Below are 27,445 nucleotides of genomic sequence, written 5' to 3'. Positions count from 1 at the left end.
CCGTATGTTTGTGTTAACATTTAAGGTGCATACTAAAAACAATCAGTTGATGAAGCAGCTCGTATTCAGAAAAATAAAATGTTGTTATAGGGAAAAAACGCTTACCAATTTCTTCTTCCAGAAACGCTATTCTTTCGATCAGTGTTTTATTTTCAGTAGCAATTACGTCGGACTTTGGCGGTAAATTGTCGTGAATGTCCTGCTGTTTATTGTCGTCTGCTTCACATGGTGTTATTAAATCCACTTCCTGTGATAAATTTCCATTTTGAGCACTTGTTACAGATTCTAACACTTCCTTTTCTGCACTATCTTCGTTGTCTTGACCACTTTCACTCATTTTATTTTCCATTTGAACACTTTCAGAATTATCTGCAGACGAACATTCCATTTCCGGCGAATCACTATGACCATTTAATTCCTTTTCCGATAGCGGAACTACTTCCCTACTCGAATCCATTTGCACGTTACACAAACGCTCTATCAATACAGAATAAATTTCCTCTAATGCAGAAAGAAGCCTGTCAGGATCACGTGATTCAAATATCGTCTGCTGCCGTTCTTCATCACAAACTTCCTCATCACTCGGCAAATAATTAATGTTACCTGAGGTTCCCGGGTTTTCCGTGCAAGTGAAAGTTTTTAACTTAGTTTCACTTGGTTTCTCAGCTCCGGCAGATAGTGCGTTATCTAACCATGTATCGCTACTCGATTCAATTACTTTGTCTGAACTCGATATTTTTGCAATTTTGAGAATGTGTTCCAAATGCACATTCGGTAAATAGGCCCTGGTTATTGACAGAACATGTTTAGCAAGAGACTGGATTCTACCTGCCAGAACTTTTAGAGATGCCTCATTTAATTTTAACTTAGTTTTCAATTCTGTTTCCTCAGCATTTTCGATATAAGCCACCGCAAGAGTTGATTGCCCTTGACAGCTCGAAATATTTCTCTCTTCGAAAGTTCGAATTTCATCTACAAGAGCGCTTTTGTCTTCTTTTAAATTCAGAATTCTTTTTCGTAATGCTTCGTTTTCTTGGTGACTAATTTCCAGCTGTCTTTTCAGTTCGACTACCATATTATATTCTGATTCCAAATCAAGATCTAGCGACTGACTTTTTGTCAAATGCTTTCTACCGGAGTACTTAACTTGATTATTTTTAAGTTCAGCAAACAAATGCTCGATTTCTCTTTCTTTATCGAGAAGTTTCGTCCTAAATTCGTTCGCCTCTTTTTCATATTCTTTAATTTTATCTTCATAGTAAGCCCTAGGAGACGATGGCTCAGGAATGACCCTCAGCTGTCGCTCACAGTCCTTTAGCTTCTTTTCAAACAAGAATAATTCCCTATGCAACATTTCGTTCTCTTCGTCCATACTCGACATATTCTTTTTCAAGACCGACAACTCTTTCTCTGACAACTCGAGTTGAATCTTCAATTCTACTTCCGCTTCCGTTTTGGATTCATTCGAGTCAGTTTTATTTGCTGAGGCTCGTTCTCTCGACATTTTCTTTAACTGTTTGCTGAGGTTATCATTTTCCTGCTCCAGATCGACCACCTGAAGGTACATAATTATGAAGAAAAGATTCATACCTATTGGAGAGTAATCCCCTACTTCATCTCAGACATAAATACATGTATTTATTATTCTTTTTTTAGTTCTTTTTTCTTTTATTATTATTATTATAATAATTATTATTATTATTATTATTATTATTATCATTTATATCATCATCATCATCATTATTATTATTCCTCAGGCAAAAATATGTATCTTTTTTTAAATACTTTTTTCCCCCAGGCAAAACTACTTATCTATTGCAGAGTAACATCTGTTTATTTGAAATGATAATAGAATACTTTGTGGAATATTCTAAAAGTGTATAGTATACCCACAATCCATTTTTCATTCTGTAAAACGCTTTACCGTGTGCTCAGAAATACCATTATCCTTACTTTTTAATAGGAAGAAAAAGAGACAATATAAGTTTTCAACAACAACAAGAACAGATATACAGAAAAATAAATAAATAAATAAAATCACAAATGACCTTTTTACGGAGTTTCTTTGCATCAGCTTCCTGGAACTGTAGCTGGTCTTTGAGGTCGAGTTCTCGTTCTTTCCCGTCATATAACTCTCGTTTTAACTCGACAATCTCGTGCTCGAGACTTGACTGAGGACCAATCTCTTTAAGGCTAGCCTGGAAACGTAAATATTAGCCTGAATAATTGTATAAAGTTTAAGACCCAGTGCATTAGCTGCGTTGCAATGGTAGATATACTATGCTCAAATTTGATAATAATTGCTAAAAATATTTATAATTGCTACATAGTTTCTTTGTATGTATAAAATAAACATGTTTCGACTTCATTTAAAGTAGATATGTTATGTTTTGAACACTACACGCTACAGGTGGTCACAATATGAATATATAGTGTCATTAAAAAAAAACTGGCAGTTTTTTAAAGAAAACACCAACTTTACTTGACCCGTAATAGGAAATGCAGCTCCTTTACATAGTTTATTTATTATTTTATTCAACATATTCAGTAAGAATTTCATGGATTTCAATACATTTCTATATAAGATAATAAATACTTTACCCAAAGATGAGCATAGTATATCTTTAAATGTCCGTATACGTGTTTGTATCATGGTGTACCAAATAAAAAAGGTGGTTTAGTACTATGAAAGAGGGCGACGCAAGTGCGAAATAATGATATAAATAGCAGCAAAGGGGTCGGTTTAATGTCAAAATAAACCGACCCCTATACTGCTCTAAATAAACTTTTGAGCTCCGAAAACAATTTTATTCCAGTGATTCACCTTTTGGGGGAATCTTTGTTGTTGTTGTTGTTGTTGATGTGTTGTTGTTGTTATTGATGATGATGATGATCATGATGATAATGTTGCTGCTGCTGTTGTTGTTATTGATGATGATAATGATAATGATGATGATGGAGTTGTTGTTTTTGTTGTTGTTGTTGTTGTTTTACAATCAATAACATCTCGAATACTGTTTAAAGTTTTTACTTACAAGTAAATATTCAATATCATTAAAAAAACTTTTTGTACACAATATAAAAGAAAAAAATATAAGTATCATCTGTAATAGCAAAAGCAGTTGTTTTATTTCGTTTTATAAAATAGACTTAAATTGCATTCTTTAACCATATAAATAAATAGATAAATAAATAAAATCTTCCTAAAATCTAAGATTGATTTAAAGTGATTTACAATGCCATTTGTATGGTACATTTTTTCACAATACCATTTTTAGAACATTTTTGTCACGTGAAATTGTTGTCTACTTCGGCGATATTATTTGACGAAAAAAATACATATAACCAATATGGCGGCTCACAAAAAGCTCATGACGGTTCTTTAATTAAAGACACATTTTTTATCAGCAGGTTATTTTGTTCTTTACAAACCCACAGCAGACATTGAAATATTTTTTTTATGATCAGGAGTCACATTTAAACTTCCTACTTTCAATAAATTTATTAATCATTATATTGCGAAACATGTATATGAAATTCCTTTTGATGTTCAAATTTTACGGTCTTCGCGATTATTATGCAATCTGCTTATTATTCAGATCTACTTATTTCTTAATGCGTAGCGTTATTACACTGTTAATCAAGAAAGATAACTACGTGTCCCTTATCAAATAAAACACTTTCACGTTTAACTCCCTTTGAGTGGGAAAGTCGATCTTGTTCGTATGACATTTACTAATAGGACAACGAAATCCTACCAAAAATGTCTAGTATATAATATGTTTGAATCCATTGATCTTTCAACAACACACGTTTGGTTACGGACATACGTCTTTAACAGAATTTTAAAAAAAAATCTGCTATGAAATAAAGAAAAATCTTAATCTAAAGGGTCCACCACCAATGATAACTTGATTTGTTTGGTATATTCTTGTTTGCTGGTAAAGATCCGCGAGACATTGTTCAAAGTTACATTATGTCCATCCAAGGGTATTAAGTGAGTGAACAATTGAAAGTCAAAATAAGTTTACATTTTACCACAATTCCTTTCAATTCTTTAATTTAATTCAAGTGAACAATACGCAAGTAACTGACGTGGCCCCAGGAAATTTCTGTAAATAGGAGATATCTCCAAATAACTTACAGAAATTTCCTTGGGCCATGTCATTTTTAATATCCATTGGAATTTACCTGTATCGTTGAATTTATAAAAAGAGTTAGGAATCTGTTTTATGTTTATTGCAGCTTTATATGTTATCCTATTTTTTCCCAAAATTAACTGTTGGTCAAACACTACTAAAACAGTCTATCTCTTGAAATATATAATAAGCTCATCTTGACAATGAAAATTTAAGCATAATGTCAATTTGTTAATGTATTTTTTATGTTCTGTTGTTGTAGTTATTGTTGTTGGTGTTGTTGTTGTTGTTTGTATTATTGTAGATGATGATCATGATGGTGATTCTGGCTTATTGTTGTCATTGCTGTTGCTGCTGCTGTTGTTCTGGTTGTTGTTGTTATTACTGATGATGTTGTTGCTGCTGCTGCTGTTGTTGTTGTTTTTTGCTGCTGTTGTTGTTTATGTTGCTGCTGCTGCTGCTGTTGCTGTTTAAGTGAACCTAGAATTTCCACAGTGTCATACATGTATTTGTTTTCCTCTTGGTCAAAATATCCGAACTATCACCTGAGAACATATTTACTGCTTATAAAGGCTGAATTGCAATTCCTCGAGTGATGGTGATTTTGAGATTGTTGATGCTGTTGCTGATGTTACTGTTGTAGTTGTTGTTGTTTGAGTCTGAGCCTAGAATTTCCACAGTGAAATATTTCCAATTGTTTCCATTAGTTTCCCTCTTGGTAAAAAAAAACAACCCGAAGTATCACGTTGAGATACAGGCTTAAATAGACTGAATTGTGATTCCTCGAATATGGCCACGATAATATTGATTTTTCGTTTGTGTAGGACAAAAACGGGTCACTTTAAACGGGTTTCACGTGCACTATTAGACGCCTCTCACGTAAACCATGTGCGTTGATATAAACTTACACATGTTTTGATAATTAAAAGAAACCTGTTTAAAGTGACATGTTTTGCTTATTTGAAAAAAAAAACTGTTTAAAGAGACAGTATGCTCACTTTTTTCCGCATCTAAAAAAACAATTTAATTAAAACAGTTTCAAGTGACTTTCTGCTAATTTTTCGCTATCAAGTTGCCTTAATTTAGTAATACATGTATATTTCAAATTTCAAAAGATTTATTATGATGATCGACCAATAAAAGATAATGAAAAATGTTCATGTTTCAATATATTAACAACTTAAGTTATAACATTAATAAATTCTGAACGACGATATAAATTTATAGAAATTCCCATTGGTCTTTTGGTTTATTGTTTATTTATTTTTTATTTTTTTTGTATTTACTCATTTGTTCTATATAATATTGAACACAATTATGGCAATATGCCAAGTTTTTGTGATTGTTTTATCAATTCACTGACCATTTACGCTTACCTGGGCATAATGTCACTTTAAATGGCGAAAACATGCAAGTGCTTGGTAAGGGAAATAACAAAGTATTGCTAAAAACGTATGTAAATCTACATTTATCTCCCTTTAATCGGAGCTTTATGCAATTTTTATCCTGTTTGTCATGAAATAATGTTAACCTTATTAATACAACAGTCAAATGTAAAAACCATCCCACATCCACAGTGGAAAAAAATTATAATTTGATTAATATTATCAAGCCCTAGGTTTAGGCTTCACCGTGTGGGAACCAATGGTGAAATTCTTGTTACATGCTCTTCTCTTAGCAACGCATGGACCCGGAACAGCGGGCACGGACGAGACGAAAATAATTGAATCATTTACCAAGATTTTGTCATCGAGGTCTGTGTAACATTTAAACGTTCTGAGTACCTTTTTTTATATTACTAAACGGAATTTCGGTAGTCGTTTGTGCCTGAAATAATGCGCGGATGAATCCCTCAGTCTTCCTCCACCAGTAAAGCTGGAAAGTCGCCATACATGTATGACCTATACTGTGTTGGTGCGACTTAAATGTTGTTATATATTTCTGGTTCTTCGGCATCATTGATTCCAGCACTGTTAAGTGTTGAAAAGTGAGTACAGGTCAGCCGATGCTAAGGGGTGTGAGGGATGTTGCACTTTTACATGATCCCACATGTACAGACTCAATCATGCCGAGTCTGCAGTTTTCATGTAATTTTGTTGTGATAAATACTTACGAGGGATCACCCTTTTTCCAGATTTTTAAAACCCATCAAAAAATACAAAAATTTAAAAGTGGATTGGTCTACAATGGGCACATTTTACTGTAAGTATTTCAAATGTTGATAAGAACAATAGAAGTACATCGTTTGGATATTGTTCCTAAATATTTCTTGATAGAGTTCTAATTAAGTGATTTAGACTTTTTTAGAAGTCACATATTTAAACAAGGCGTTTTTATTGGATACATGTACATGTACCTTATACAAAAGGTCTTTCAAGCTTGAGTAGATATATATGTTCCTAACATATATTACTGCATCTTTGTAGAACTGTTTGGAATTTTTTGGCTGCCCGTGCGTTCAGGTTTCATACTTTACATGTACATCGACTTTTTTCTGTGTGAACAGATCTTACTGAAGAGTTAACATGTGGTCTTTCAGGCTCATTCGACCATTATTCCACGATAACGTCTTTTTATACGCTAGGTAAAATTTTCAAGACATAGAGGCCTTATTAAGATGAGTTTTGGAGGGCTTATTATTCTGGGCGCTTATTATACTGTGTTTTGAAGGGACATATTCCAATGAGTTTTGATGGGCTTATTTTTTCTGAATTTGGATTGATTATTCTGTTGACTTTTAGAGGGCTTATTCTACTGCGATTTGGAGGGCTTATTCTGCTGAGATTTGAAGGGCTTATTCTTCTGAGTTTTGGAGGGTTTATTTAACTGAACTTTGGAGGGCTTATTCTACTGACTTTTGGAGGGCTTATTCTTCTGAGTTTTGGAGGGCTTATTCTTCTGAGAATTGGAGGGTTTATTCAGTTGAGTTTTCGAGAGCTTATTCAATTGACTTTTGGAGGGCTTATTCTGCTGATGTTTGGAGGGATTATTGTCTTGAGTTTGTGGGGACACATTCTGTTTAGTTTTAAAGGGCTTATTCTACTGAGTTTTAGAATACTTCTCTTTGGTTTTTGTGGACTTATTCTGTGTTTTGGACGGCTTATTCTGCTGAGATTTGTAAGGCTTATTTTCTTGTTTGTGAGGGTTTATTCCAATTATTTTTTTTACACCTTCAGGGTAGGAAAATTTTTCGGTTTTTCTAAGTTGAGGTATTCATCCCTTGTGGGGTTTTTTTGGGATATAAGATGAGGGTATTTTGGGGTATCAAAAGGGGAAGTTTTAGGGTATTCCAAGGGGGTTAAGTTTTTGGATACCTTAGAAGGCGGGACTATTTTGGGGGAACCTCTTTATTTTTAAAAAACCTCTCGAGGGAGGGGAAAAAATTTGGGATTTTAGAGGCGAAAAAATTTTGGGGAAAACCTCTCGATGGGGGAAATTTTTTTGGACCCTTCGATGGGGGGAAATTTATTTTTGGGGTTTTCCTCTCTTATTTTGAAAAATTTTCGGGGTGGGTTTTTCGGATTATTCGGGGGGGGGAAATTTTTGGGATATCTAGTTGGGGGGGTAAACGGGCCCCTTAAATTGGTAGAAAAGTTTGGAACCTCTAAATGGAAAAAAAAAATTTTTTCGGGAAAAAAAATAGTAAAAAATTATAAAAATTTTTGAGAATAAAAAAATGCTTTTTATTACAAAGTTGCAATTTGCTTTATAATGATCTTGTTTACTTTCCATGATTTTTTTCGTCCACCTGTATAAAAACTCTGTTTTTAAATACATACATATTACCTTTTTATTATACGGTTAAAAAAAAACCATAATTTAAACAGTACCAACTTTTAAACAAATTCATGACTTCATTACAGAAAATTACCCTGACTAAAGTAAAAAAGTATATTTTGTAACATTTACACTTTATAAAACTCATGTTTTAATACGGTATCCAATCCCCCTAACGGCATACAATTTATATTTTCAGTGCAGGTACCCACACTGTATAAAAAACTCACGAAATTTTTTAAAACATGTAAACTTTTTATTTTATAAAAAATTTCTATTTCGATACGGTACCACAATGGTATAAATTTCGTGATTTCAATACAGTATCAGCCTGTTATACTGGTACAAAACTCGTTATTTCGGTACAGTACCACACTAGCATAAACACTCATGATTTTAATACAGTACCACATTAGTAAAAAATCTCATGACTTGGATACAGTTCTACAATGGTATGAAAACTAATGATTTCGATGCGGTACCACACTGGTATAAAAACTGCTATGCAGATTACGTACAAATGGGTTAAACACACATAAAACGTTACAAGTATTTTTTTCAAAAATCGAAACATACAAATACACACTGCTTTCGGATATCAAATATACTTTGCTACAAAACAAATGCAGTTATAAAAATACACCGTATTTATAAAAGATTTAAATATATAGCACAACTATAATGGTGTTTATATTTGTACAGCTTTTTTTTTAACAAATTGCATTATGTATATGGTAATGTGTATGGCACATTTGTATGGAAGCCAATAATGGACATCTATAAAACAGATGTATCGCGTTATCTCGTGAAGTTTTTAATAGGATTTTTTTCTTAATTATATATCTTTTTTTAATTATGTAATAACTACCGGTCTAATTCTGTTGAACAATACATAATTCAACGAGAGGGTGTAACAGGGCATTTTAATGGGACTTAGTTCTTTTGTAAATATGATACAAGAATTTGATTAAATTTATGTTTGATATTGTTGTTTTTGGTGTTGTTATTATGTGAGATACGAAAAATGTATGAACACGTCTGCTTATTTTATACATAACTTTCCATATTTGAAATATTTGTGATAAATGGATTGATAATATACAGATGCTTTTCACATAGCAATTATTATCTCCCCTTTTGAGGGTCATTCCCAATATATCATATGCCTAAAAAAAGCTAAAAATCACTCAAAAATCTTTCATCTTCATGAATACTGATAAAAAACGTTTACATATTGTTGCGTAAATAATATTTTCCTAAATGCGTAAAAGAATTTGATCATTCACCTAAATATTGAGTTTTGTTTCATATTTTGTCAATTAAATCATTATGAAATATTGACCCCCAAAATGGCTGCCAATTTTGGCAAGGGAGGTAAATATTGTGAAAATCGGGAACTATCATTTCAGCATCACAAGCCGAGAAACATTCTCTTTATTTTACAAATAGATTTGGAGAAAACCTTTTTGAAATACTGCTATGAATGAAATGAAATACCGCATGGTGTATCAAAACAAAACTAGGAAGTAAAATGTTCTAACAAATGATCTTTCATCGTGAATTTGTCCTCTCTTATATATCTATGAGGATAGCCACTTCCGTCACAAATAAGGGGAACTAACTCGTGACTAACTTATAAGATTTTCAATGCGGTTTTATTTTTGTATGAATTCATGCCTAAGCTAGACATACATATTTTGCTGGGTATTGGCGTCTGTGTAAGTTAAAATAGCTTAATTATATTATGAAATGCAACCTAACGGAATTAAACATTGTTTAAGCGGAGCATTATTTTGGATAAATGTGTTGAACAGTTTAAAAATAGTTTCTACTTTTTCACACTATATAAAACAATTAACCAAATACATATAACAGCACACAGTCAAAAGTACAGTCAATCAAGTAACATGTTAAATGTAACTCTCCCCGTCGTCAGATAGCAGGTTCATCCGGCCTGCGCACGCATAATGATCAACATCTGGTGAATTCAAACATGGCGTCACTGTAGCAGGATAACGGTTTTAGATGGTTCCACGATGCAGGGCTAGGAATTCCGCACAGTTTAGCTGAAACGAGATAGTAGAGCAGTACCCTATTAAATGACCATCAATAAATGATGCTCAAAGTTGTCTAAAACAAAAGTTAAGGTTACACCACACGCAAATAATCAAAACAACAGTTTAAGAACTAAGAGGCCAACGACCTGGGTCGACAGTGGTCGTACCTTTTGGAATGAATTTTGAAAAAAAAAATCGTGAAAAAGTTCGTGATTTTGACATTTTAAAAACTTACAAGTTGGCTATTAACTATATGATAACAAATATAAAAAAGTCATTTTAAAGAAAGAATTTTTATAATAATCGACTACCAAGAAAAACAAAAGCTCATTGATAAGAAATTGTAAAAAAACTATTTCTTATACAAAATTGTTAATCCAAATCAAATCGATCTCGCATGCTTATTTCAGGTCAGTTTTGAAGCTAAAAGGTTCAGTCAGGCAGACGGACAGACAGACATACAGACAGACACACGCTGTGGAGAAAACAAGCTAAAATGTAAATCAATCTTAGTAGTGTTTTCTTCATCATGTACTGCTCTACCCTCGTTTTTTTTAAAGAAGCATGGATTCAACAGCAAACCAAAAATAACATGCAAGTTGTAAAAATATAATAAAAACAAGGGTAGACAATGTATAAAGCAGACGACAAATGTTCCCTTTTGCTCTGTATATTCATTGGTTCGTTACAACGCTGCTATACAACTGGCAAATAAAAATCAACAAATGTACCCATCGACTGACGTCACTGTAAATTCCCTTCACCATATTTTTCCCAGCACGACTTGTAGAATTACATAAATATTTTTTTGTTTTAGAAATCTTGTAGCATTCCTCGTTTTGAATAAAAAACAGAATTATTTTTAAAATTATGACGAAGTATCTATTATACAAGGACGGAATGTCAGTACAGTTCCTGTAAATATAATTAGGGGCCAACATTGTTTTGACCACTGACACCCATAGCAAAGTTTGTTGGGTTTTTTTTGTTGTTTTTTGTAATACTTAAATGACCTTGTTCTTCATGAATGAACTAATTTATTTATTTTCATAATGGTACATATACCTGGTCTTTGTGTTGGTATTTATTATATTTTTGTTTAATATACCGATCTGAACAAAATTGTGACAAAATCAAAATGACGTCATATGACGTCAATATTGATACATCAATTTTACTTCAAAAAGACATCATACATTTTTGATACCGAACTCAGATCGAAAATACTTCAGGAATTTCTAAGATTGCTACTTGCAATGAGACTGTAATTGACCAACTTCTCATTCCTAGAATTGCTAATTTCAGGAGCTAAAACTGAATTCTTCAATCGACAGTTGGAAGTCCATTCAAAACAGCACGGGCGCTGCTGATATTTGCCTTGCGTTGTTTTTCATGAGAGCCACTAACTCTCAAAACTGTTAATGTTATTCAACAGAAACAAACATGCGGTTATCACTTTTAGCTTAATACACCGGAAGTGCTTGCTTAGTTGTTAGCAGAAGACATGTTTTTTTTTAGTGCATGCGTCAAAAATGAAAAATAAAAATAGAAATGTCTTTTGCAGAAGCTAAGAATGCATATAGCAAATAATGAGCAAATCAAAATACGCTGACATACATATTAATGTGCATAATGTTAGAGACTAACAAATATGTCTTAAAAATGTGCATTGTACATGTATAAAGTTAAATAGCTTTCGTGGTCATAGCGTTTTTGTCTATTACTTGTATTCTGTTTTACTGAATGATCATATTCATATTGAGATGTCCCGGTTTTAACTTATCCTAATTAATGCACGAGTTATTAGTATCAGAGAACTGGTGGTAACTTAGTCTGGAGCATGGCGAATTTTCTGCCATAAAAAAGTCAAAAACAGTCACTTACTGTATACATGCCAGTTTATAAACACAAAATATCTCTTTTACTTTTAATGTCGTAATACAGAGTTTTTAGGGGGTGCCATATTTTCATCTTCCCTCTAACCTGTCTCATTTGTTATAAATGTTCAATTTGTAAAACAACCTTACTTTTATGTTATTATCTATTTCATTTCTTAAAACACGATGATTTTGTTGGCAAATTTCTGATTGTTGTTGTTGTTGTTGCTGCTGCTACTGCTTTATCAACACTCAATATTAAATTTAAGTGATAGAGGATATTCAAGTTTTTTCTATAAATACATGATTTATTTTCATCGAGTGGTATGAAAATAAATATTTCATGAGTGGCGGTAGCCACGAGTGAAATATGGTAATTTTCATGCCACAAGATGAAAATAAATCATTTTTTACAGTGAAAATACGGAAAATGAAAATATGCATTTTATTTCATCAATATTTCTCAATATTTCATTTATAAGTATATAATAAATTGTTATACACTCATGTGTACTTCTTTATTACATTTTTATCTTTCTTCTATCCCTTTTTTACGTCACACCAACACAGAAAGGTTATATATCGACTTTCCAGCTTTACTGATGGAGGGAGACTTCAGGTTACCCATAGTGAAATATTTCAAACACAAACGGAACGGGCACCTGAGATAAACCACCGACGACGTTCCACAATCTAGCTGGAAAGCTCCCTCACATAAATTAAAAGGGGCACGTGGCTGGAAGTCTGCGGTCGTAACTAATCTGCCACGGAGGCCCCTTTTTGATCCATATTCACAGGGAATTATACTAAGTATTATGTTATTGTATTCCAAAGTTATTCTGACACATACAATGTAACTACTGATATTTTTGTCATGATCATCAATATTCATTTTGAAATGTATATATATGTATCATTTATTATTAATAAATGGAAAGGTAATTATTCCATGAAACATTTAGTAATCCTTGAAAATAAATAGATAATTCAATTTATCAGTAAATGTTGGGGTCAAATTTGCATCTCTGTAGTTCTCACCTTACTCAGTTAATTTGCCTCAAATAGTGGCTCGGCAACTTGACAGCTGTAGATAAAAGTGATTTATATCTAGTTCTATAACTAGAAAAATGAGTTATTAGGAAAAATTCTATAAAATCTACAATCCAGAAAATAAATAAACTGAACACTGAATTGAAGATCCTGTAACACAATTTTTCTATGGTTTTATATCATAAATTTAATGCTCAAATAAAGATTTATCAATATTGTAAATTCCAAAAAAGCATTATTTGTAAAGATATTACCGAATTTACATTTCATGTTATTAAAGGGAGGTAATTAGTTACAGAAAATTATTAAGTCTAAGTCAAATTTTTCAATAAGAAATGAATGCATATATTTCAATTATTACATATATTGTGGACAAATATTTGCAATACATATTTTACATATTCTTCGATGTTGAAAATTGGTTTTAGAAGCATAATTATATACATATATAAAATTTCACTTAAGTGTGGTAACAACCTTAATTACAACATACAGGATCTTTAAAGATTAAACATTAGTTTATAGATATTTCAGTAATTTACTACGCATGTAGAAATTACATTATGTCAATTCAAATACGACTCGAAATTCTCAAAATACACTATACATGGTATTGTTAGCATGGGATTTCCGTGCATCATGTGTCTGATAAGCCCAGCCTACTCGTCATCTATGCTTAATGGCTTTACTACCGCTGTATCAGCCGAATGGGACTCGTGCAATTTGCAACGAAGCTTATTTTGTTTCAAAACAGGATTTCATTATGACTTTTTATTTATTAAATATTGTCTACTGTTATGTAATCTACAAAAAGCAACACACAGCCGTAGTTTTCACATTCTAACATATCCTTTTTAAAACAACTGTATCAGTTATGGTCGATTTTCTTTGATTAAAAAAGTTAATTCGAATGGATAATGATTGTATTAATTTGAAATTGAAGCATTAATCTTGAAATGTCAACCATTTACATTACCTATGGACCACTTCTTGTACAAAATATACACTTACTGTAATATAAACACAATGTTAGTTTAGTGATGAAAGCACGGGATTCGCATGCATATCGCACGTGGGGAAAACACGTCACAAACATGACGTCATAAAATGTAAAAATATGTCAGATGTATTCTCGGTGAATGTGCACATAGCAAATAGCTGCGTGAAAGTAAATAAAGGCACATTATGCCTCAAAAATGCTTTTATTTTACATGTTTTTCATAAAACTTTTTTTTTAGTTTTGTTCTGTGTTCTTTTATAGTATCCAAAAAGTTACTCGTTATCCAATTAGCTGAACCGTAAGTACAGTTGTAAAGAATAAGTATTTTGTATGACAGTTGGAATACTGCTTTGTTTAACAAATTATTTCACATTTTTTCGCCACTTTCTACAGGTTACAAGAATCTTAAGTTTTAAAGCCATAATTTCAACATTATAAAAACATTTTTGTCCTTTCTTAAGAATTGAATTTTATTTCTTTCTGAGGCATAATGTGCCTTTAAAACATTAAGTCAAATTTTATAACCAAATAACGGAAGAATCTTAATTAAATTTCAAAATATTTTTAAACGATTTGTGAAATTTTTAATCGGATATTATCATCGTATAAAAACAACTTTAAAAACCAGAATATAGATGATGTTTTCAAAAATATTAACGTTTTGAGGCAACTTAGATGTGCTGGTGAAAGCAGTGGATATTCTTTTCAGTGAATGCACAGCTTCACCAGTTGTTTGCGTTAAGTGTAAACACTTTGGTAAAAAAAAAATTCTTTTGTAATTTTTGCTGAGGCATAATTGATCGATAGTGATTATCATTAGGTAAATATTCAAATATTATCGACCCTTATCATTACGGAACTGTTCAAATGTAATCGATTCGATTTCATCGAATTCACTTCACCGATGGCAATAAACAATGACGTTTTGCACTATTTTAAATCATGATGAAGATTTTATGTTATCTCATTACAAATAAGCATTGTATAATCATGTAAGTGATACAATTCTACATTTCTAAATGGTATATAGGGTGAATCTACTGACATGTATATAATAAATGGTGCACAGTGCATTGAGTATAGTTCTTCATAGATGGTACTAAAACCAACGTAAAGTATATAATCATTTGTATTTTTTTCTATTCTAAGGTTTAAATTTTCAATATTTTTTTCACTTATGTTGTAAGACAAAAAAAACAAACAGCAGCAAACTGCTTTAAATGTAGATCCACAGCAAAATACATAACTTCACACCCGTGAACTTTTACTGTAAAAGTGCTTAAAGAAAGTGCTAATAAAAAGCCTTTATGCTCTACGACTTTGCAATTAACCACTTTTTATAGTTATGGTTTAATGCTAAAGAAAAATAAAGAACTAGATGCTGCGAACAGAATATTAACCAACATAAAATATGCATAGACGTAACACATTACCTTTTTTGGCTCCTCCCCCTCCGGACCTCCCTCACGTGACCGAAGTTCTTGTCTCAGCTCGAGGACCTAAAAATAGTAACAAGATAATTTTTCATAATAGCTATAGCAAAATAGAAAATTGACTAAATTTCTACTAAGTTTAGACTCTACCTTAAAGAAAATAGAGGAAAGAACAAATGTGAATTTTTCGTGCAATATTCCTGGCAATCGATTAAATGAAATTGTCTGCACTTAAGCTGGACGGTTTTTAATTGTACACATTCAACGGCCCCTTCTTGCCTAATTCAAACTAACATTAACGAGGCCCAGAACCATCTAGTAATAGTTACGAAAGACCGTAGGGGAAATTTCAACTTCATGAATTCCCAATTTTATCTTTAAGAATTCACGATTTCAACTGTTGAGTTGAAATCGTGAATTCGTGTGAAGTTGACATAGTGAATTCATGAAGTTGAAATCGTGAATTCATGAAGTTGAAATCGTGAATTCGCGAAGTTGAATTCGTGAAATTGAAATCGTGAATTCGTGAAGTTGAAATCGTAAATTCACGGAGAATAAATCCTGAATTCGTGAAGTTGAAATCGTGATTTTATGAAGTTGAATCGTAAATTCATGAGGTTGAAATGGCCCTAACGGTCTTTCGTAAATAGTCGCTGTGTGTCACTCGAGTGTGAATTGTGATGCATTTATGGCAAATAAAATATGTCAAAAGCATTTGATTTACTTTAGAAGAAGCGAATATAAATAATTATGTGGCCAAAAGACTTTAACGTTCTTAATACATTGTACAAGGTAAAGAATATAACATATCCTGGTGCCATACATTCTATTTTTCTTTCTTCGGAAATATAAATGGAACAGAACCTAGCGGTAATGTAGAGAGATCTTATCTTGAGGTTACCTGTCGGGGCTTAGATGTTTTTCAAGGAATACACAAAAACTTATCTAGAAACATATCTCCCCTTATCGTCTGCTAACTGTATGCACCTGAGTTTAACAGAGAGAGAAAAAAATACGGAGAAAATAAACCTGTACGAAAATAAACTCAAGTTTTATATCATTCTCGCCATCATTTGTGAGGAACTCTAATCCATGGTATTAAGTTATAGTATTCATTGAATTGCTTTTCTCAACTAATAAAATGGGTTTTAAAAATGTTTTTATTAACTTGTTTTCTGTGGGATAAAACAATCAAAATATGAAAGAAGTCGTAAATAGTTTGCTTCTACAAGATATACGCGTACATAATGGTATGCAGGTCGTTGACCTAACAATATTGTAATTATGAATCTGGAGGTATGCAAGTCGATGACATTGGAATAGACTCAAATTTGTCATTTTGATATATTCATTTCAAAGCCGAAAATGTGAATCTGTGGACAAATGTTTATAAAAAAAGCATATTCTTACAATGGAAATCTTACAATATTCGTGTTTTTATATTGTAATAAATTTAGAATCTAAAAGCAATTTAACGACATTTCCATAATAAAAGAATATTCCAAACTGTAAATAGTGCGCTGCTATTAGAAAATATTATTCGGGTCTGTGTTTTCAACCAATCACTTCAACTGCCTGGTTAATTTAGAACACTACACATAAAAAGTATCTTTTCAGACACACATATATATTTTCACATAACAGTTGCAGCCAAAATATAGCTAATGACTTGCCAACTGATTGTGACTATTGTCGTCGTTGTTGTTTTTTTTTTCGACAAATAAATGTAATAAGATCCTGTGCAAGTGTTTTGAAATGACATACTCGTTTTGTACAATATAATGGTGGTTTATTAAGCTTTGTTTTATACAGCAGCCAATAATATCAAATACATTTAGTGGTGTGCAACCTATGTACTTCTAATAAATGTCAATTATCGGCACATGTCTGCAATTATCTGTAACATTCTTAATTACATCGGGCATATCAGCGTGTTTTCATCATAAAGGTATACAAAAGAACACAAGAATACCTCTATCACATTGTTACCACAAAGAATCGGAGTTTCTCAGGGTGGTATTATTAGCCCAGATCTATTGAACACAATCATGTAAGAAATGCTGATTCTCATTTCTATCGTGCGTATAATAGTGTTATCATTAGGTGTATTGGAAACATTGGAAACATTTCTGTCTGGTTCATAACATATTTTAGGGTTGATGGAAGCAATATGGTTTTGTGTGTTGCTGTTTAGCTTGTAAAAGAAATGGTTTTCCCTGATATACAATGCAATTATTTAAAGGTATACGTTGATAGTTCTACATAACATATAATTTATAGGCCCATTAGTCTCCAGTAATACTTTCATTTTTTATGTCCTGTATAGTTTCCAGAAAATATTAATTGGCCAATTACCTGAATGATCTTTGGTTTTGTTGCTTTCTTGTCAATAAGTACATTTATAGTGATTTAATACTTTGTATAAAAGTGAAAATACTAATTTGTGTACATTTTACGAGTATTATTACAAATATTCTCACATTTAACGTACTCTCTATATATGATAAGCATCTAACTTGGTCATGTAAAAATGGTGACATATAAAACATTCAGCAAATTCATACCTCTGCCCCCCCCCCCCTAACCCCCCCCCCCCCAACGACTGAGCAAAGTTGCAATAAGCATCTTAACAAGATAAATGTTATCTCATGATGAAAACTCCGAAAAGTTTCATTTTTTGCCAAACATGTAATACATGACCTGAACTATGCATACTGTTTTTAACAGACTTTGAAGTAAACATATCTATAAAAAAAGAAATGTGACAAAATTCCAAGAACTTTTTAACTGCCCTCGTACTTACTAGTATATAATCTTGCATTCATGTTTTATTTAAATAACAAAATTGGACATTGACAACTAAATCTCTATCCGATATTATTAATAAAACGACATATTACTTTAATATAATAATGAGACAACAACGTGAAAAAATAACGAGCCGATTTAAAATACGGACAAGCATGTAATTTCTATTTACAACGATGGAGAATTTTACGTGGTTGTGTTTCTCTGCTATGCCTGATTTACTGCAACATAACATAAATATTTTGGCAGCTTCTGGGAAGACTGGGAGAAATGATTTCTACAGATAGTATTTATGTATGTTTCATATACAGAACAATGTATATAAGCCAAAACTTGTTGTTGTTGTTGTTCATCATAGTCATTACCGTACTATGCAGGGACTGTTCAATCGAGATAATTTGAATTTTATGAAACGAATGGGTGGGGGATGGTGGGCAAGAACCACACGGATATTGTTCATAATTTTATCCGAAGTTTGACGGAAAGTGTCGAGAAGTTGCGACTGATAAATTGATGAAATGTATTTATATTCTATAACTTATATCAACACACTACATAGTTGTTATGTATCTTCACCATGCATGCACTGTATTGACCTACTTAACAAAATAAATGTTCCAAATTAACAATTTCCAGTGCTGATGTTCTACGAAACTGCCAATTGCAACTTATCGGCCTTTTCCGTCAATCTTCGGATAAGGATTGCGAATCTGTTCTATGTATTTCATTACATAGTTTCAAACTTTTTCACACAAATATCAGGTTTTTTTTTCAATATATTTTTTTTTCAATATGCTAAGATTATAATAGAATATATATAAAAATTGTGCTTTGTGGTCACAACGACTAATTATGTTTAGGAATAATTCCTACATTATAGATTGTTATACATGCCATAAAAATAGTGCTGCTTATTTCCTTCCATTTTATATATGCCTTACTCAAACATGGTCTAACTGCTTAAAAAAAACATTGTAAACGGAAATGGCATTCTATATAAACTTACATACATAATCAATTTTGTCCTTACAGCCAGATTGCTGCCCGTAACTATTATGTTTTAATTATATGGTCAATTTCATCTTTTTATGAATGCATTTTATAGTGGTTGTTGATAGGTGATAAATATGGTTAAAATTTTGTTAAATATTTTGTCGTCTTCTTGCAACAGACGAACAAGATCAAACGCTTTTTGATTTGTATCCTGCATACGTTTTAACGTCACCGAACGATTCTCTTAAATTAAACATGGAAAATTCATCAGCAATTTATAGTACACTCCTGTTAAACTGTCCTCCCAAAATATCACACATATTTCGTATTCAGCTTAGAACAGACGGACAAACTACAATGACCCCATAATAACCTCTTACATTCGGAAAATGCATCAACATTTTTTGTCGTCTGCTATAACGGACAGGTTTCTGTTGAACGTAACGGGACTGAACCTCGAACAGACGGAATATATATTAGAGAAAGTTAATGACCTAAATAATTCGTTTCATCAAATAGAAAAAAAACATCGTACAAGAATGTCTAATATGTTGGATGTTTGCCCTAAATACATATACATGTATACATGTTAAAATGAACGCTTAGGATAATACTGTAATTCATCCCATTCCGACCATTATCATGATTTAAATATATACACAGACGTTTTTTGAAAGGCATTTTTGTAGATCTATGTAAATATTTTCATAAATATATACAGAAGTTTTATATACATGCAACTAAAACCTTTCACACCATTAGTGATTGCTACTGATATATATCGGACCACAGTTAAAAAGATTCTAATGCGTAACGCTTCATTCGTCTGCTTGTTTTGTTATTGCTCTCTATAGGTGGTTAATTGTAGAGTTAATTAACAGAAAGGAACCATTCCCGTGTAATGATTCAGCGTGGCAGCTTCCTATAGTGCACTTAACAGCATCACAAATACTTTATCTTACTTGCCTCTGGAGAATTTCTATTTTCACGCAATCAAATACGTGTGTTTGATATATTAGCTTTTCACTGTAGCGTTCTGTTGTTTATCTTTTATTGTTAAATTTATTGTTTTTGGTAACAGCTGAGCACTTGGAAAATTAAATCAACTATGTCATTTACAAACGCCGCCGCCCCCACCCCCCCCCAACTCCCAAGCACTACCTAGCTTTATAGCTACTAAAAATCTTAAAGTGTCCATAATTATTGATGTCCGAATAAATAGGCAATTCTGTCTGCTAATGGAATACGGGTCAATATTCATAGCTCATTATGCAAGAATATTATTAAAATTAATCTACATACAGCTGGTAAGATTGTTCCAAATGTAAATACATGCCTTACAGCTTACGACAAGTCTTGTAACTTTATTTCACAGTCGACTTAATCAGATTTATCGACAAATGAAACTTTTGAAATGATACAAAAATTAAAAAAAAAATAAACAAGTAAATCGACAATTTACGCTATCGATATATTATTCCTTTTCAAAAGAGATTTAATTCGCCATGTGGTTAATTGTCACAGGCCAAAAGTGATGAAGAGTTTATAAACCGTCGCAGAGTTTGAGAGGTTAAATCGTCGCAGGCCAATTATGAAATGACGAAGACAGTAAATCGTCGCAGAACTTAAGAGATTGGATCGTCGCAGGGCACTACTGAAATGATTAAGAGAGTAAATCGTCGCAGAGGTTAAAATATTAAATCGTCGCAGGGCGCTACTAAAATGATTAAGAGAGTAAATCGTCGCAGAGGTTAAAAGATTTAATCGTCGCAGGGCGCTACAGAAATGATTAAGAGAGTGAATCGTCGCAGAGGTTAAAAGATTTAATCGTCGCGGGCGCTACTGAAATGTTGAAGAGAGTAAATCGTCGCATAGTTTAAAAGATTAAATCGTCGAAGGGCGCTACTGAAATGTTGAAGAGAGTAAATCGTCGCAGAGGTAAAATGATTAAATCGTCGCAAGGCGCTACTGAAATGATTAAGAGAGTAAATCGTCGCAGAGGTTAAAATATTTAATGTCGCAGGGCGCTACTGAAATGTTTACGGGAGTAAATCGTCGCAGAGGTTAAAATATTTAATGTCGCAAGGCGCTACTGAAATGAATAAGACAGTAAATCGTCGCAGAGGTTAAAATATTTAATGTCGCAGGGCGCTACTAAAATGATTAGGAGGGTAAATCGTCGCACAGGTTAAAAGCTAAAATCGTCGCAGGACGCTACTGAAATGATAAAGAGGGTAAATCGTTGCTGATAAAGAGAGTACATCGTCGCGGGGCATTACAGAAATACAATAAAAAGAGTAAATCGTCATAGTGCGTTACAGAAATGATAAAGATGGTAAACCGTAGCAAAGCTAAATGTATATATCAACAACCCAAATCAGAATGGAACTACCAAAAAAAACGAAATATTAAATTTCTAACATATGTCTAACCTTATCTCTTAATTTGTCCACCTCAAGTTCGAGTCTGAACTGTTTCCGGTCGGCATGCTCGAGAAGCTCAGTTATGTGTCGGTTTTCCTCTTCTACCTTGCTACGTCGGTCCTCCATTAGATCTAGCTCGTCGTGCAGACGAACGGACACTTCCTTAGCAAGCTGTTAAATGAAATATAAGACATTTACATTGAAATATTCAAATAATATATAGATGTAGATAAGAGTTCGAGGAATATTTGTTATTTTTGAATGTAATACATTTTCATTTTAATTTAGCTTACATTTTACATTTTCCGTATTTTCCCTTCAATTTTGTTTTCACTGCAGTGAATCATACTTTCCGTATTTGCACTTTTGTCTTGCCGGACTAATAAAAATATTACATTAAAATTTAAGTTTTCCACAGTATATATAGTAAATTTACACAGTAAAACTTGGGGGCAACAAGGTGACGACCGAGCATGTACTCTGTCGCAAGATGCATTTAAATCTTTACGAGCGAAACTGATTTCTGTTGCTAAAAGCTAAATCTTTAAATACATTAAAAAAAATACGGAATAGCTCATTATTAGGCTCAGTATTTCGATACTATATTTTTTACCTATATTTTACTTCTGTCGGAAAAAATATTATTATCTTATACCTTAAATATATTCATAATTCTTGAGAGAAAAAAAAAACAACACAAATTTCGTAATAGCGTTTGACGTTTGGGATTATTGAGAATATATTTAAAATATCTGGCACTGTGCAGCAAATAAATAGATAATAACTGGAAATCTTATCTTAAGTGTTTTATTTATTACCCAAAACTTTTTTTTTCTTTTTCATTCATAAAGCTGCACGATTTCTACAGGCTGATGCTAAATATACATGTATATATTTTCGATATCAATATTCTTACAATGTAATAGTGTATATAACAAATCTAAACGAAATAGACTATGAAAATGTGAATATTAGTTTTTTTGTGTGTGTGGTTTTTTTTCGTTTGTTTGTTTGTTTGGTTTTTTTGGGGGGTTTTTTTTTTTTGCACTCTATCATTTAATGGGTTACAGAAGCTAATCAAGTTCTGATATAAATTGATAAATTATATTAATAATCAATTCTAAATAAAATTTATCATGCATTACATGGCACATTATTGTATAACCATATCGTTTTTGTATGAGAACCTATTAATTTTACGTCATAAAGAAGGTGTTTTATAGCAAGTCCTGATAAGCCCAGCCTACCTTCCTATGATTATAAGTTAACAAAATGAAAAACGTGGGCCTGCTAGTGAATAATAATAATAGTAAAAATTATTCAATTTGAGTTTTTCTTTTATATCTCACGAACACGTTTCAAGACATGTAAATTTTGTATATAAAAGTAGCTTTAACTTTGCTAAATTTTGTATCTTTATACAATGTACATGTTTATAAACTTATAAATGAAATATTGATTAATATTGATGAAATAAAATGCGTTTTTTTCAGTCTCCGTATTTTCACTGTATTTTTTTTTCACTGCAGTGAAGCATATTTTCCGAATTTTCACTGGTGCCTTGCCGGACTACTTTCTTCTAAATTCAACCAATACACAAAATGTAGGGGGAGTTTTTCAAATTGTGATGTCCAAAAAAGAGAAAAATGTATACAATAAACAGAAAGTTCAAGTTTATGATACATTTTCTTAAATTACTCGATATGAAAGCTTATATGGCATCTACGTATTTGCAAGTATGGACGCTTATAAGGACCGTTAGGCATTTCTAAATTTGTGATGTTACTTATCAATTATCCTAATTAATTATCTGAAAGGATCAAACTTGTTACTTACTCTGAGCTCGTCCTCTAGAGAGTGTATGTGAGAGACGGCATCCCTGTCCTGGAATGAATTTTGGAGCTTCCTGAGTTTACCCTCAAACTGGTTTTTATCCTGTTCGATTTGATCGTTCTTTCTCTCCATTTTCCGAAGTTTGAACTGAAGAATGCGACAATTCTTAGCCGTATATTCCAACTCTTTTTGAATCTCTCTAAATTCTTCGGCCTCCTGGTCTCTAAAGCTATCATACATTTCCTCCATTTCAACTTTGAGTTCATTAATTTCTTGTTTTAATTGTTCGTTTTCTTCCATCATGTCCTCCATTATTTTTTCTCTTGATGTCAAGCGTTCGTCAAAGTCGTCTGCTTCTTTAGAGTTTGGTTTTTGCTGATTGTTTTCATGTTTTGATTTTAAATCATTCATAAGATTAATATTCTCAGATTCTAAACGCGTGCATTTTTCTTCCATAGAATCTAGATGATCACGGAGGCCCTTGATTGTGTGCTCTACGTCCTCACGGTGCTTCTTGAGGGAAGATTCAGACGTCCTCTTTTCATGAAGCTCGTCCCTGAGTAGCTCATTTTCCTTTTCTAAATTCTGACATCTTTCATTCATTATTGCCAATTCCGTTTTCAACTTTTCAAGTTCACTGGTGGTATATTTGTCTTTAATTGACTTGTATTCATCGTCCATCTTAATCTCGGCCTGTCGGTCATGATTTTCCATTGCAATGTCGCCATTTTGAATTTTTGTTTTATCTAAGGAATCTTTCGGAGGGCTTTTTGCTGTCTTAAAGTCTATACTCGAAATTCCTATAGCATTATCAGTACTGTCAAAGTTATTCTCGTCAAGACTATTGACTCCCGCGGTTTTACTCCGACTACTAGTGAATACCTGAGTATCCACGTGTAAAGGTGACTTCTCGCGCGTGCGTTTATCCGCGCATGCGTCACCAGAAACAGCCTCGATATCAGACGAAACGTTGTCGAAATTTGTTTTATTGATAGCAGAGGCATTTGGAGTATTTTTCGTATCGATTTCCTCCCTGGACTCCAAGTTTCGACTTTCCTCATTTTCTTTATTTTTCTGAAAGTCGGCTTTTGTGTCTATTGAGGAAGACTTCGTATCAGCAGTATTTTTAGTGTCATGTTTTTCACTTGAGACTGAATTAGCCTCACTTTTGTCTGTCTTAGGTTTCTCATCTTTTTTCACATGTGATAAATCGGGTTCCGGAGATTTAACTTTTTTGAGACTTGGAATTTCATATTTTGTTTTGGGTTCTGATTTAGCTTCATTCAATTTTGATTTGGGTTCGAACCTTGACTTTAAATCCGTTTTTGGTTCATCAGGTTTATCAGATTTTGATTTAAGTTTCGGAAGTTCAAACTTTTTTGATCCAATTTTGTCTTTCTCGTCAACTATTGAGGTCTTTGGATCAGTCTTGTTTAACTTAAACTTTGATTCGAACTTATTATTTGTCTTTTCAGTGTCCTTATTATCCAAACCTCCAGGCTTACCTTTTGAATCTTGACTTTTATTATCACTTACAGAGTTTGTTTTATTTGACTTTAATGAAGGTAATTCAAATTTATTTTTTGAGTCCAGTTTTGGTAAATCTTTGTCTTTATCTTTGTTTGAAGCATCATTCGTTTTCTTAAGACCAGTGCGAAAGTCAAGTGGTTTGTTTTTGCTTTTTGAGCTTTCATCGTCGTCTGTTTTTCCAGACCCGGATTTCGATTTGAGATCTTGCGTGAGAGTTTTTTCGGTAGAAGGAGACTTAAGATTTTCTCTCAGTTTAAGTTGGTCTGACTTTTTATCAGAATCTGCTTTCGATATTTTTAATAAGTCTGTTGATTTTTTGTCACTTTCTTCAGTGTTTGTTTTTGCTGCAAAAGGTTTTAACTTGAAACCTGTGTCTTGTGATTTCATTTTAAATCCTGGCTCTTTTTCCTTATCTGGTGTTGGCGATTTCAATTGAGATCTCAATTTAAATTCTGAAATATTGTCCTTTTCAGGAGTTGGGGACTTCAATTTATCATTTGCTTTAGCTTGAAACGCTTTATCTTCATCTTTTGATTTGGATTTTAATTGAAACTTTTGTTTAAAATCAGGCTCTTTTTCTTTATCTGGGGTCGGTGATTTTAATTGGCTTTTTAAATCTGGTTTCTTTTCGTTATCTGTTGTTGAAGCTTTTAATTTATCTTTCCATGATGGGGCTTGCTTCTTATCAGGTTCCGTCGTGGGGGATTTTAGTTTGTCTTTAAACTTTGATAATGGACTATTATCCGGCTCAGGAGATTTTAAGTTGTCTTTAAAACTAAATTTCGGCTTTTTATTTTCTTCCGGTTGAGCAGTTTCTTGTTTCTTTAAGTCCAGCTTCTTTGGCTCCTCTTTTTTCTTATCAGCTAAAGATTTAAACTTGTTGTCTTGGTTAAATTTAGAAGTAGGTTTTTCTTCTGTTTTATTTAATTTGTCTTTATAACTCGAAAGTTTATTATCCTCTTTATCTTTATTGACAGATTTTAAACCTGCTTTGAGGTCAATTTTCCCACCTTTCGGTTCTGTTTCAGTCTTGCTGTCGTTTTGTTTGTCTTTTGTTGAGGTAAGAAAATTCTTAGTTTGTTTACCATCAGACTGTTTTTCTTTGTCTGATGCGGTTAACTTGTTTGATAATGCTTGGTTTTTGTCATTTAACTTTCCAACGGTGTCTTTCTTTTGGTCATATTTCTTATCTTTATCAGCAGTGTCTTTATTTTTACCAGGAAGACTTATAATATCAACATGTCCATCCTTTTGCTGATGAATAACTGTCTGTCCTGATTTTGACATTGAAGCTGCTTTAAATTCATTTTGAAACGAATCAAGTTTACCAGCAAATATATCTTTCTTATCCTTAGGGTCTTTCCCAGCGGATTTTGTTTTTATAGATATTGAAATATTTTCAATAGAGCCACCAAATTTAGATTTTTGTGCTGGTGTTGGAACGGGTTCTTTCTTTTTGTCGGACATTGATATATTCTCCATAGATCCAAATTTAAATTTAAGTCCAAGTTTATTTTCACCTATATCGTCATCTGAAGAAATGTTTTCTACCGATCCGAATTTAGATTTCGAAAGACCGTCTTTGGGTTTCTTATAAGTTTTTGGAGGGGTAGGGGGTGGAATGCCTTTAGTTGGGCTTTCTAGTCTACCTGCTTGCCTATCCAGTTCATCATACTTTTCAGTTATTAAAGCTAACGCGCCTGCTTTTTTCGTCCTTGGCAATGTATGAGCCGCTTCCTTTGGCTTGAATTTATCAATCTCTAATTGTTCGAACTTACTTTTCAAAGAGGAAGCGGCTGTTTTTTCGGCCTTCTCCACTGAAGAGCTTCTTCGTTCGTCCCCTTTACCGGAACCGGAAATGTCAGCAACGCCATTTAAGCCACTTCCGGTGGGATGTGCATCGGGTGGCTGGAAACAATTTTTACATACAGTTTTCCTCCATGCTTGAGGCTCAAAATGCTCACACACTGCCGGTCCCTTCGATTCTTCTTCACTCATTGTTTTGTTGTTTTATTTTTTCTAAACTATCTAACAAAATATAAATAAAATATACACCTTACGAAACAAATTATATTCCTACACTTACACAGTTACCGCGGAAGTCAAGTTTACTCCATAAATTCCTTTGAAATTCCAAGATTTCACAACTTTCGTCAAGTTTTAGTAGACATTTCTTATAATTCCAGTGCTCTACGTCATTACTTTTGTAGTTCCTCGTGCCATATTAAGAACAAATCACTGACGTTGTGCGCATTTTGTAAACGATCTTGGAACAAAACTACACCTTTTTCTGAGTTACCTGGCAAGAACGCACGTGATTAATCTATGCCAAATCTTCGAGAACATTACATATGTGTAATACATCAGCTGTATACCACGGTACTAGTGTATTTTCCGCTGTTCTATCATAGCTAAACAAAAAGTATATACTGTATAGTTTGTGTATTGGGTAAATTTCCAGATGTCAGTCCGATATGTTTGATTGAGAACGAAACATTGCTAACGGCTTACCAACGCTTGCCCCC

General features: G+C 32.8%; 1 protein-coding gene across 1 annotated transcript; it reads right to left on the bottom strand.

Annotated features, from left to right (window-relative positions):
• LOC132758270 (interaptin-like) lies at positions 1-27,445 on the bottom strand. The gene is made up of 5 exons (XM_060749833.1): positions 23,394-27,445; positions 21,567-21,728; positions 15,334-15,399; positions 2,049-2,198; positions 1-1,555 (listed from the first exon to the last, which is right to left on the bottom strand). The coding sequence occupies exons 1-5, from the start codon at positions 26,916-26,918 to the stop codon at positions 14-16; spliced, it is 5,445 nt and encodes a 1,814-aa protein (XP_060605816.1). The 5' UTR covers positions 26,919-27,445; the 3' UTR covers positions 1-13.

This window comes from Ruditapes philippinarum, unplaced genomic scaffold, assembly GCF_026571515.1.
Source record: "Ruditapes philippinarum isolate M1 unplaced genomic scaffold, ASM2657151v2 ctg8275_1_1_1_1, whole genome shotgun sequence".
Taxonomy (NCBI): Eukaryota; Metazoa; Mollusca; class Bivalvia; order Venerida; family Veneridae; genus Ruditapes; species Ruditapes philippinarum.
This window is presented reverse-complemented; position numbering and strand designations above follow the sequence as displayed.

Excerpts from the sequence above, each read along its gene's own strand:
- LOC132758270 (XM_060749833.1), bottom strand. The coding sequence starts at position 26,918 with ATGAGTGAAGAAGAATCGAAGGGACCGGCAGTGTGTGAGCATTTTGAG. Across the intron at positions 21,729-23,393 it reads CTCTAGAGGACGAGCTCAGA|CTTGCTAAGGAAGTGTCCGT; the intron begins GTAAGTAACAAG and ends TTCATTTAACAG. Across the intron at positions 1,556-2,048 it reads CAAAGAAACTCCGTAAAAAG|GTGGTCGATCTGGAGCAGGA; the intron begins GTCATTTGTGAT and ends ATGTACCTTCAG.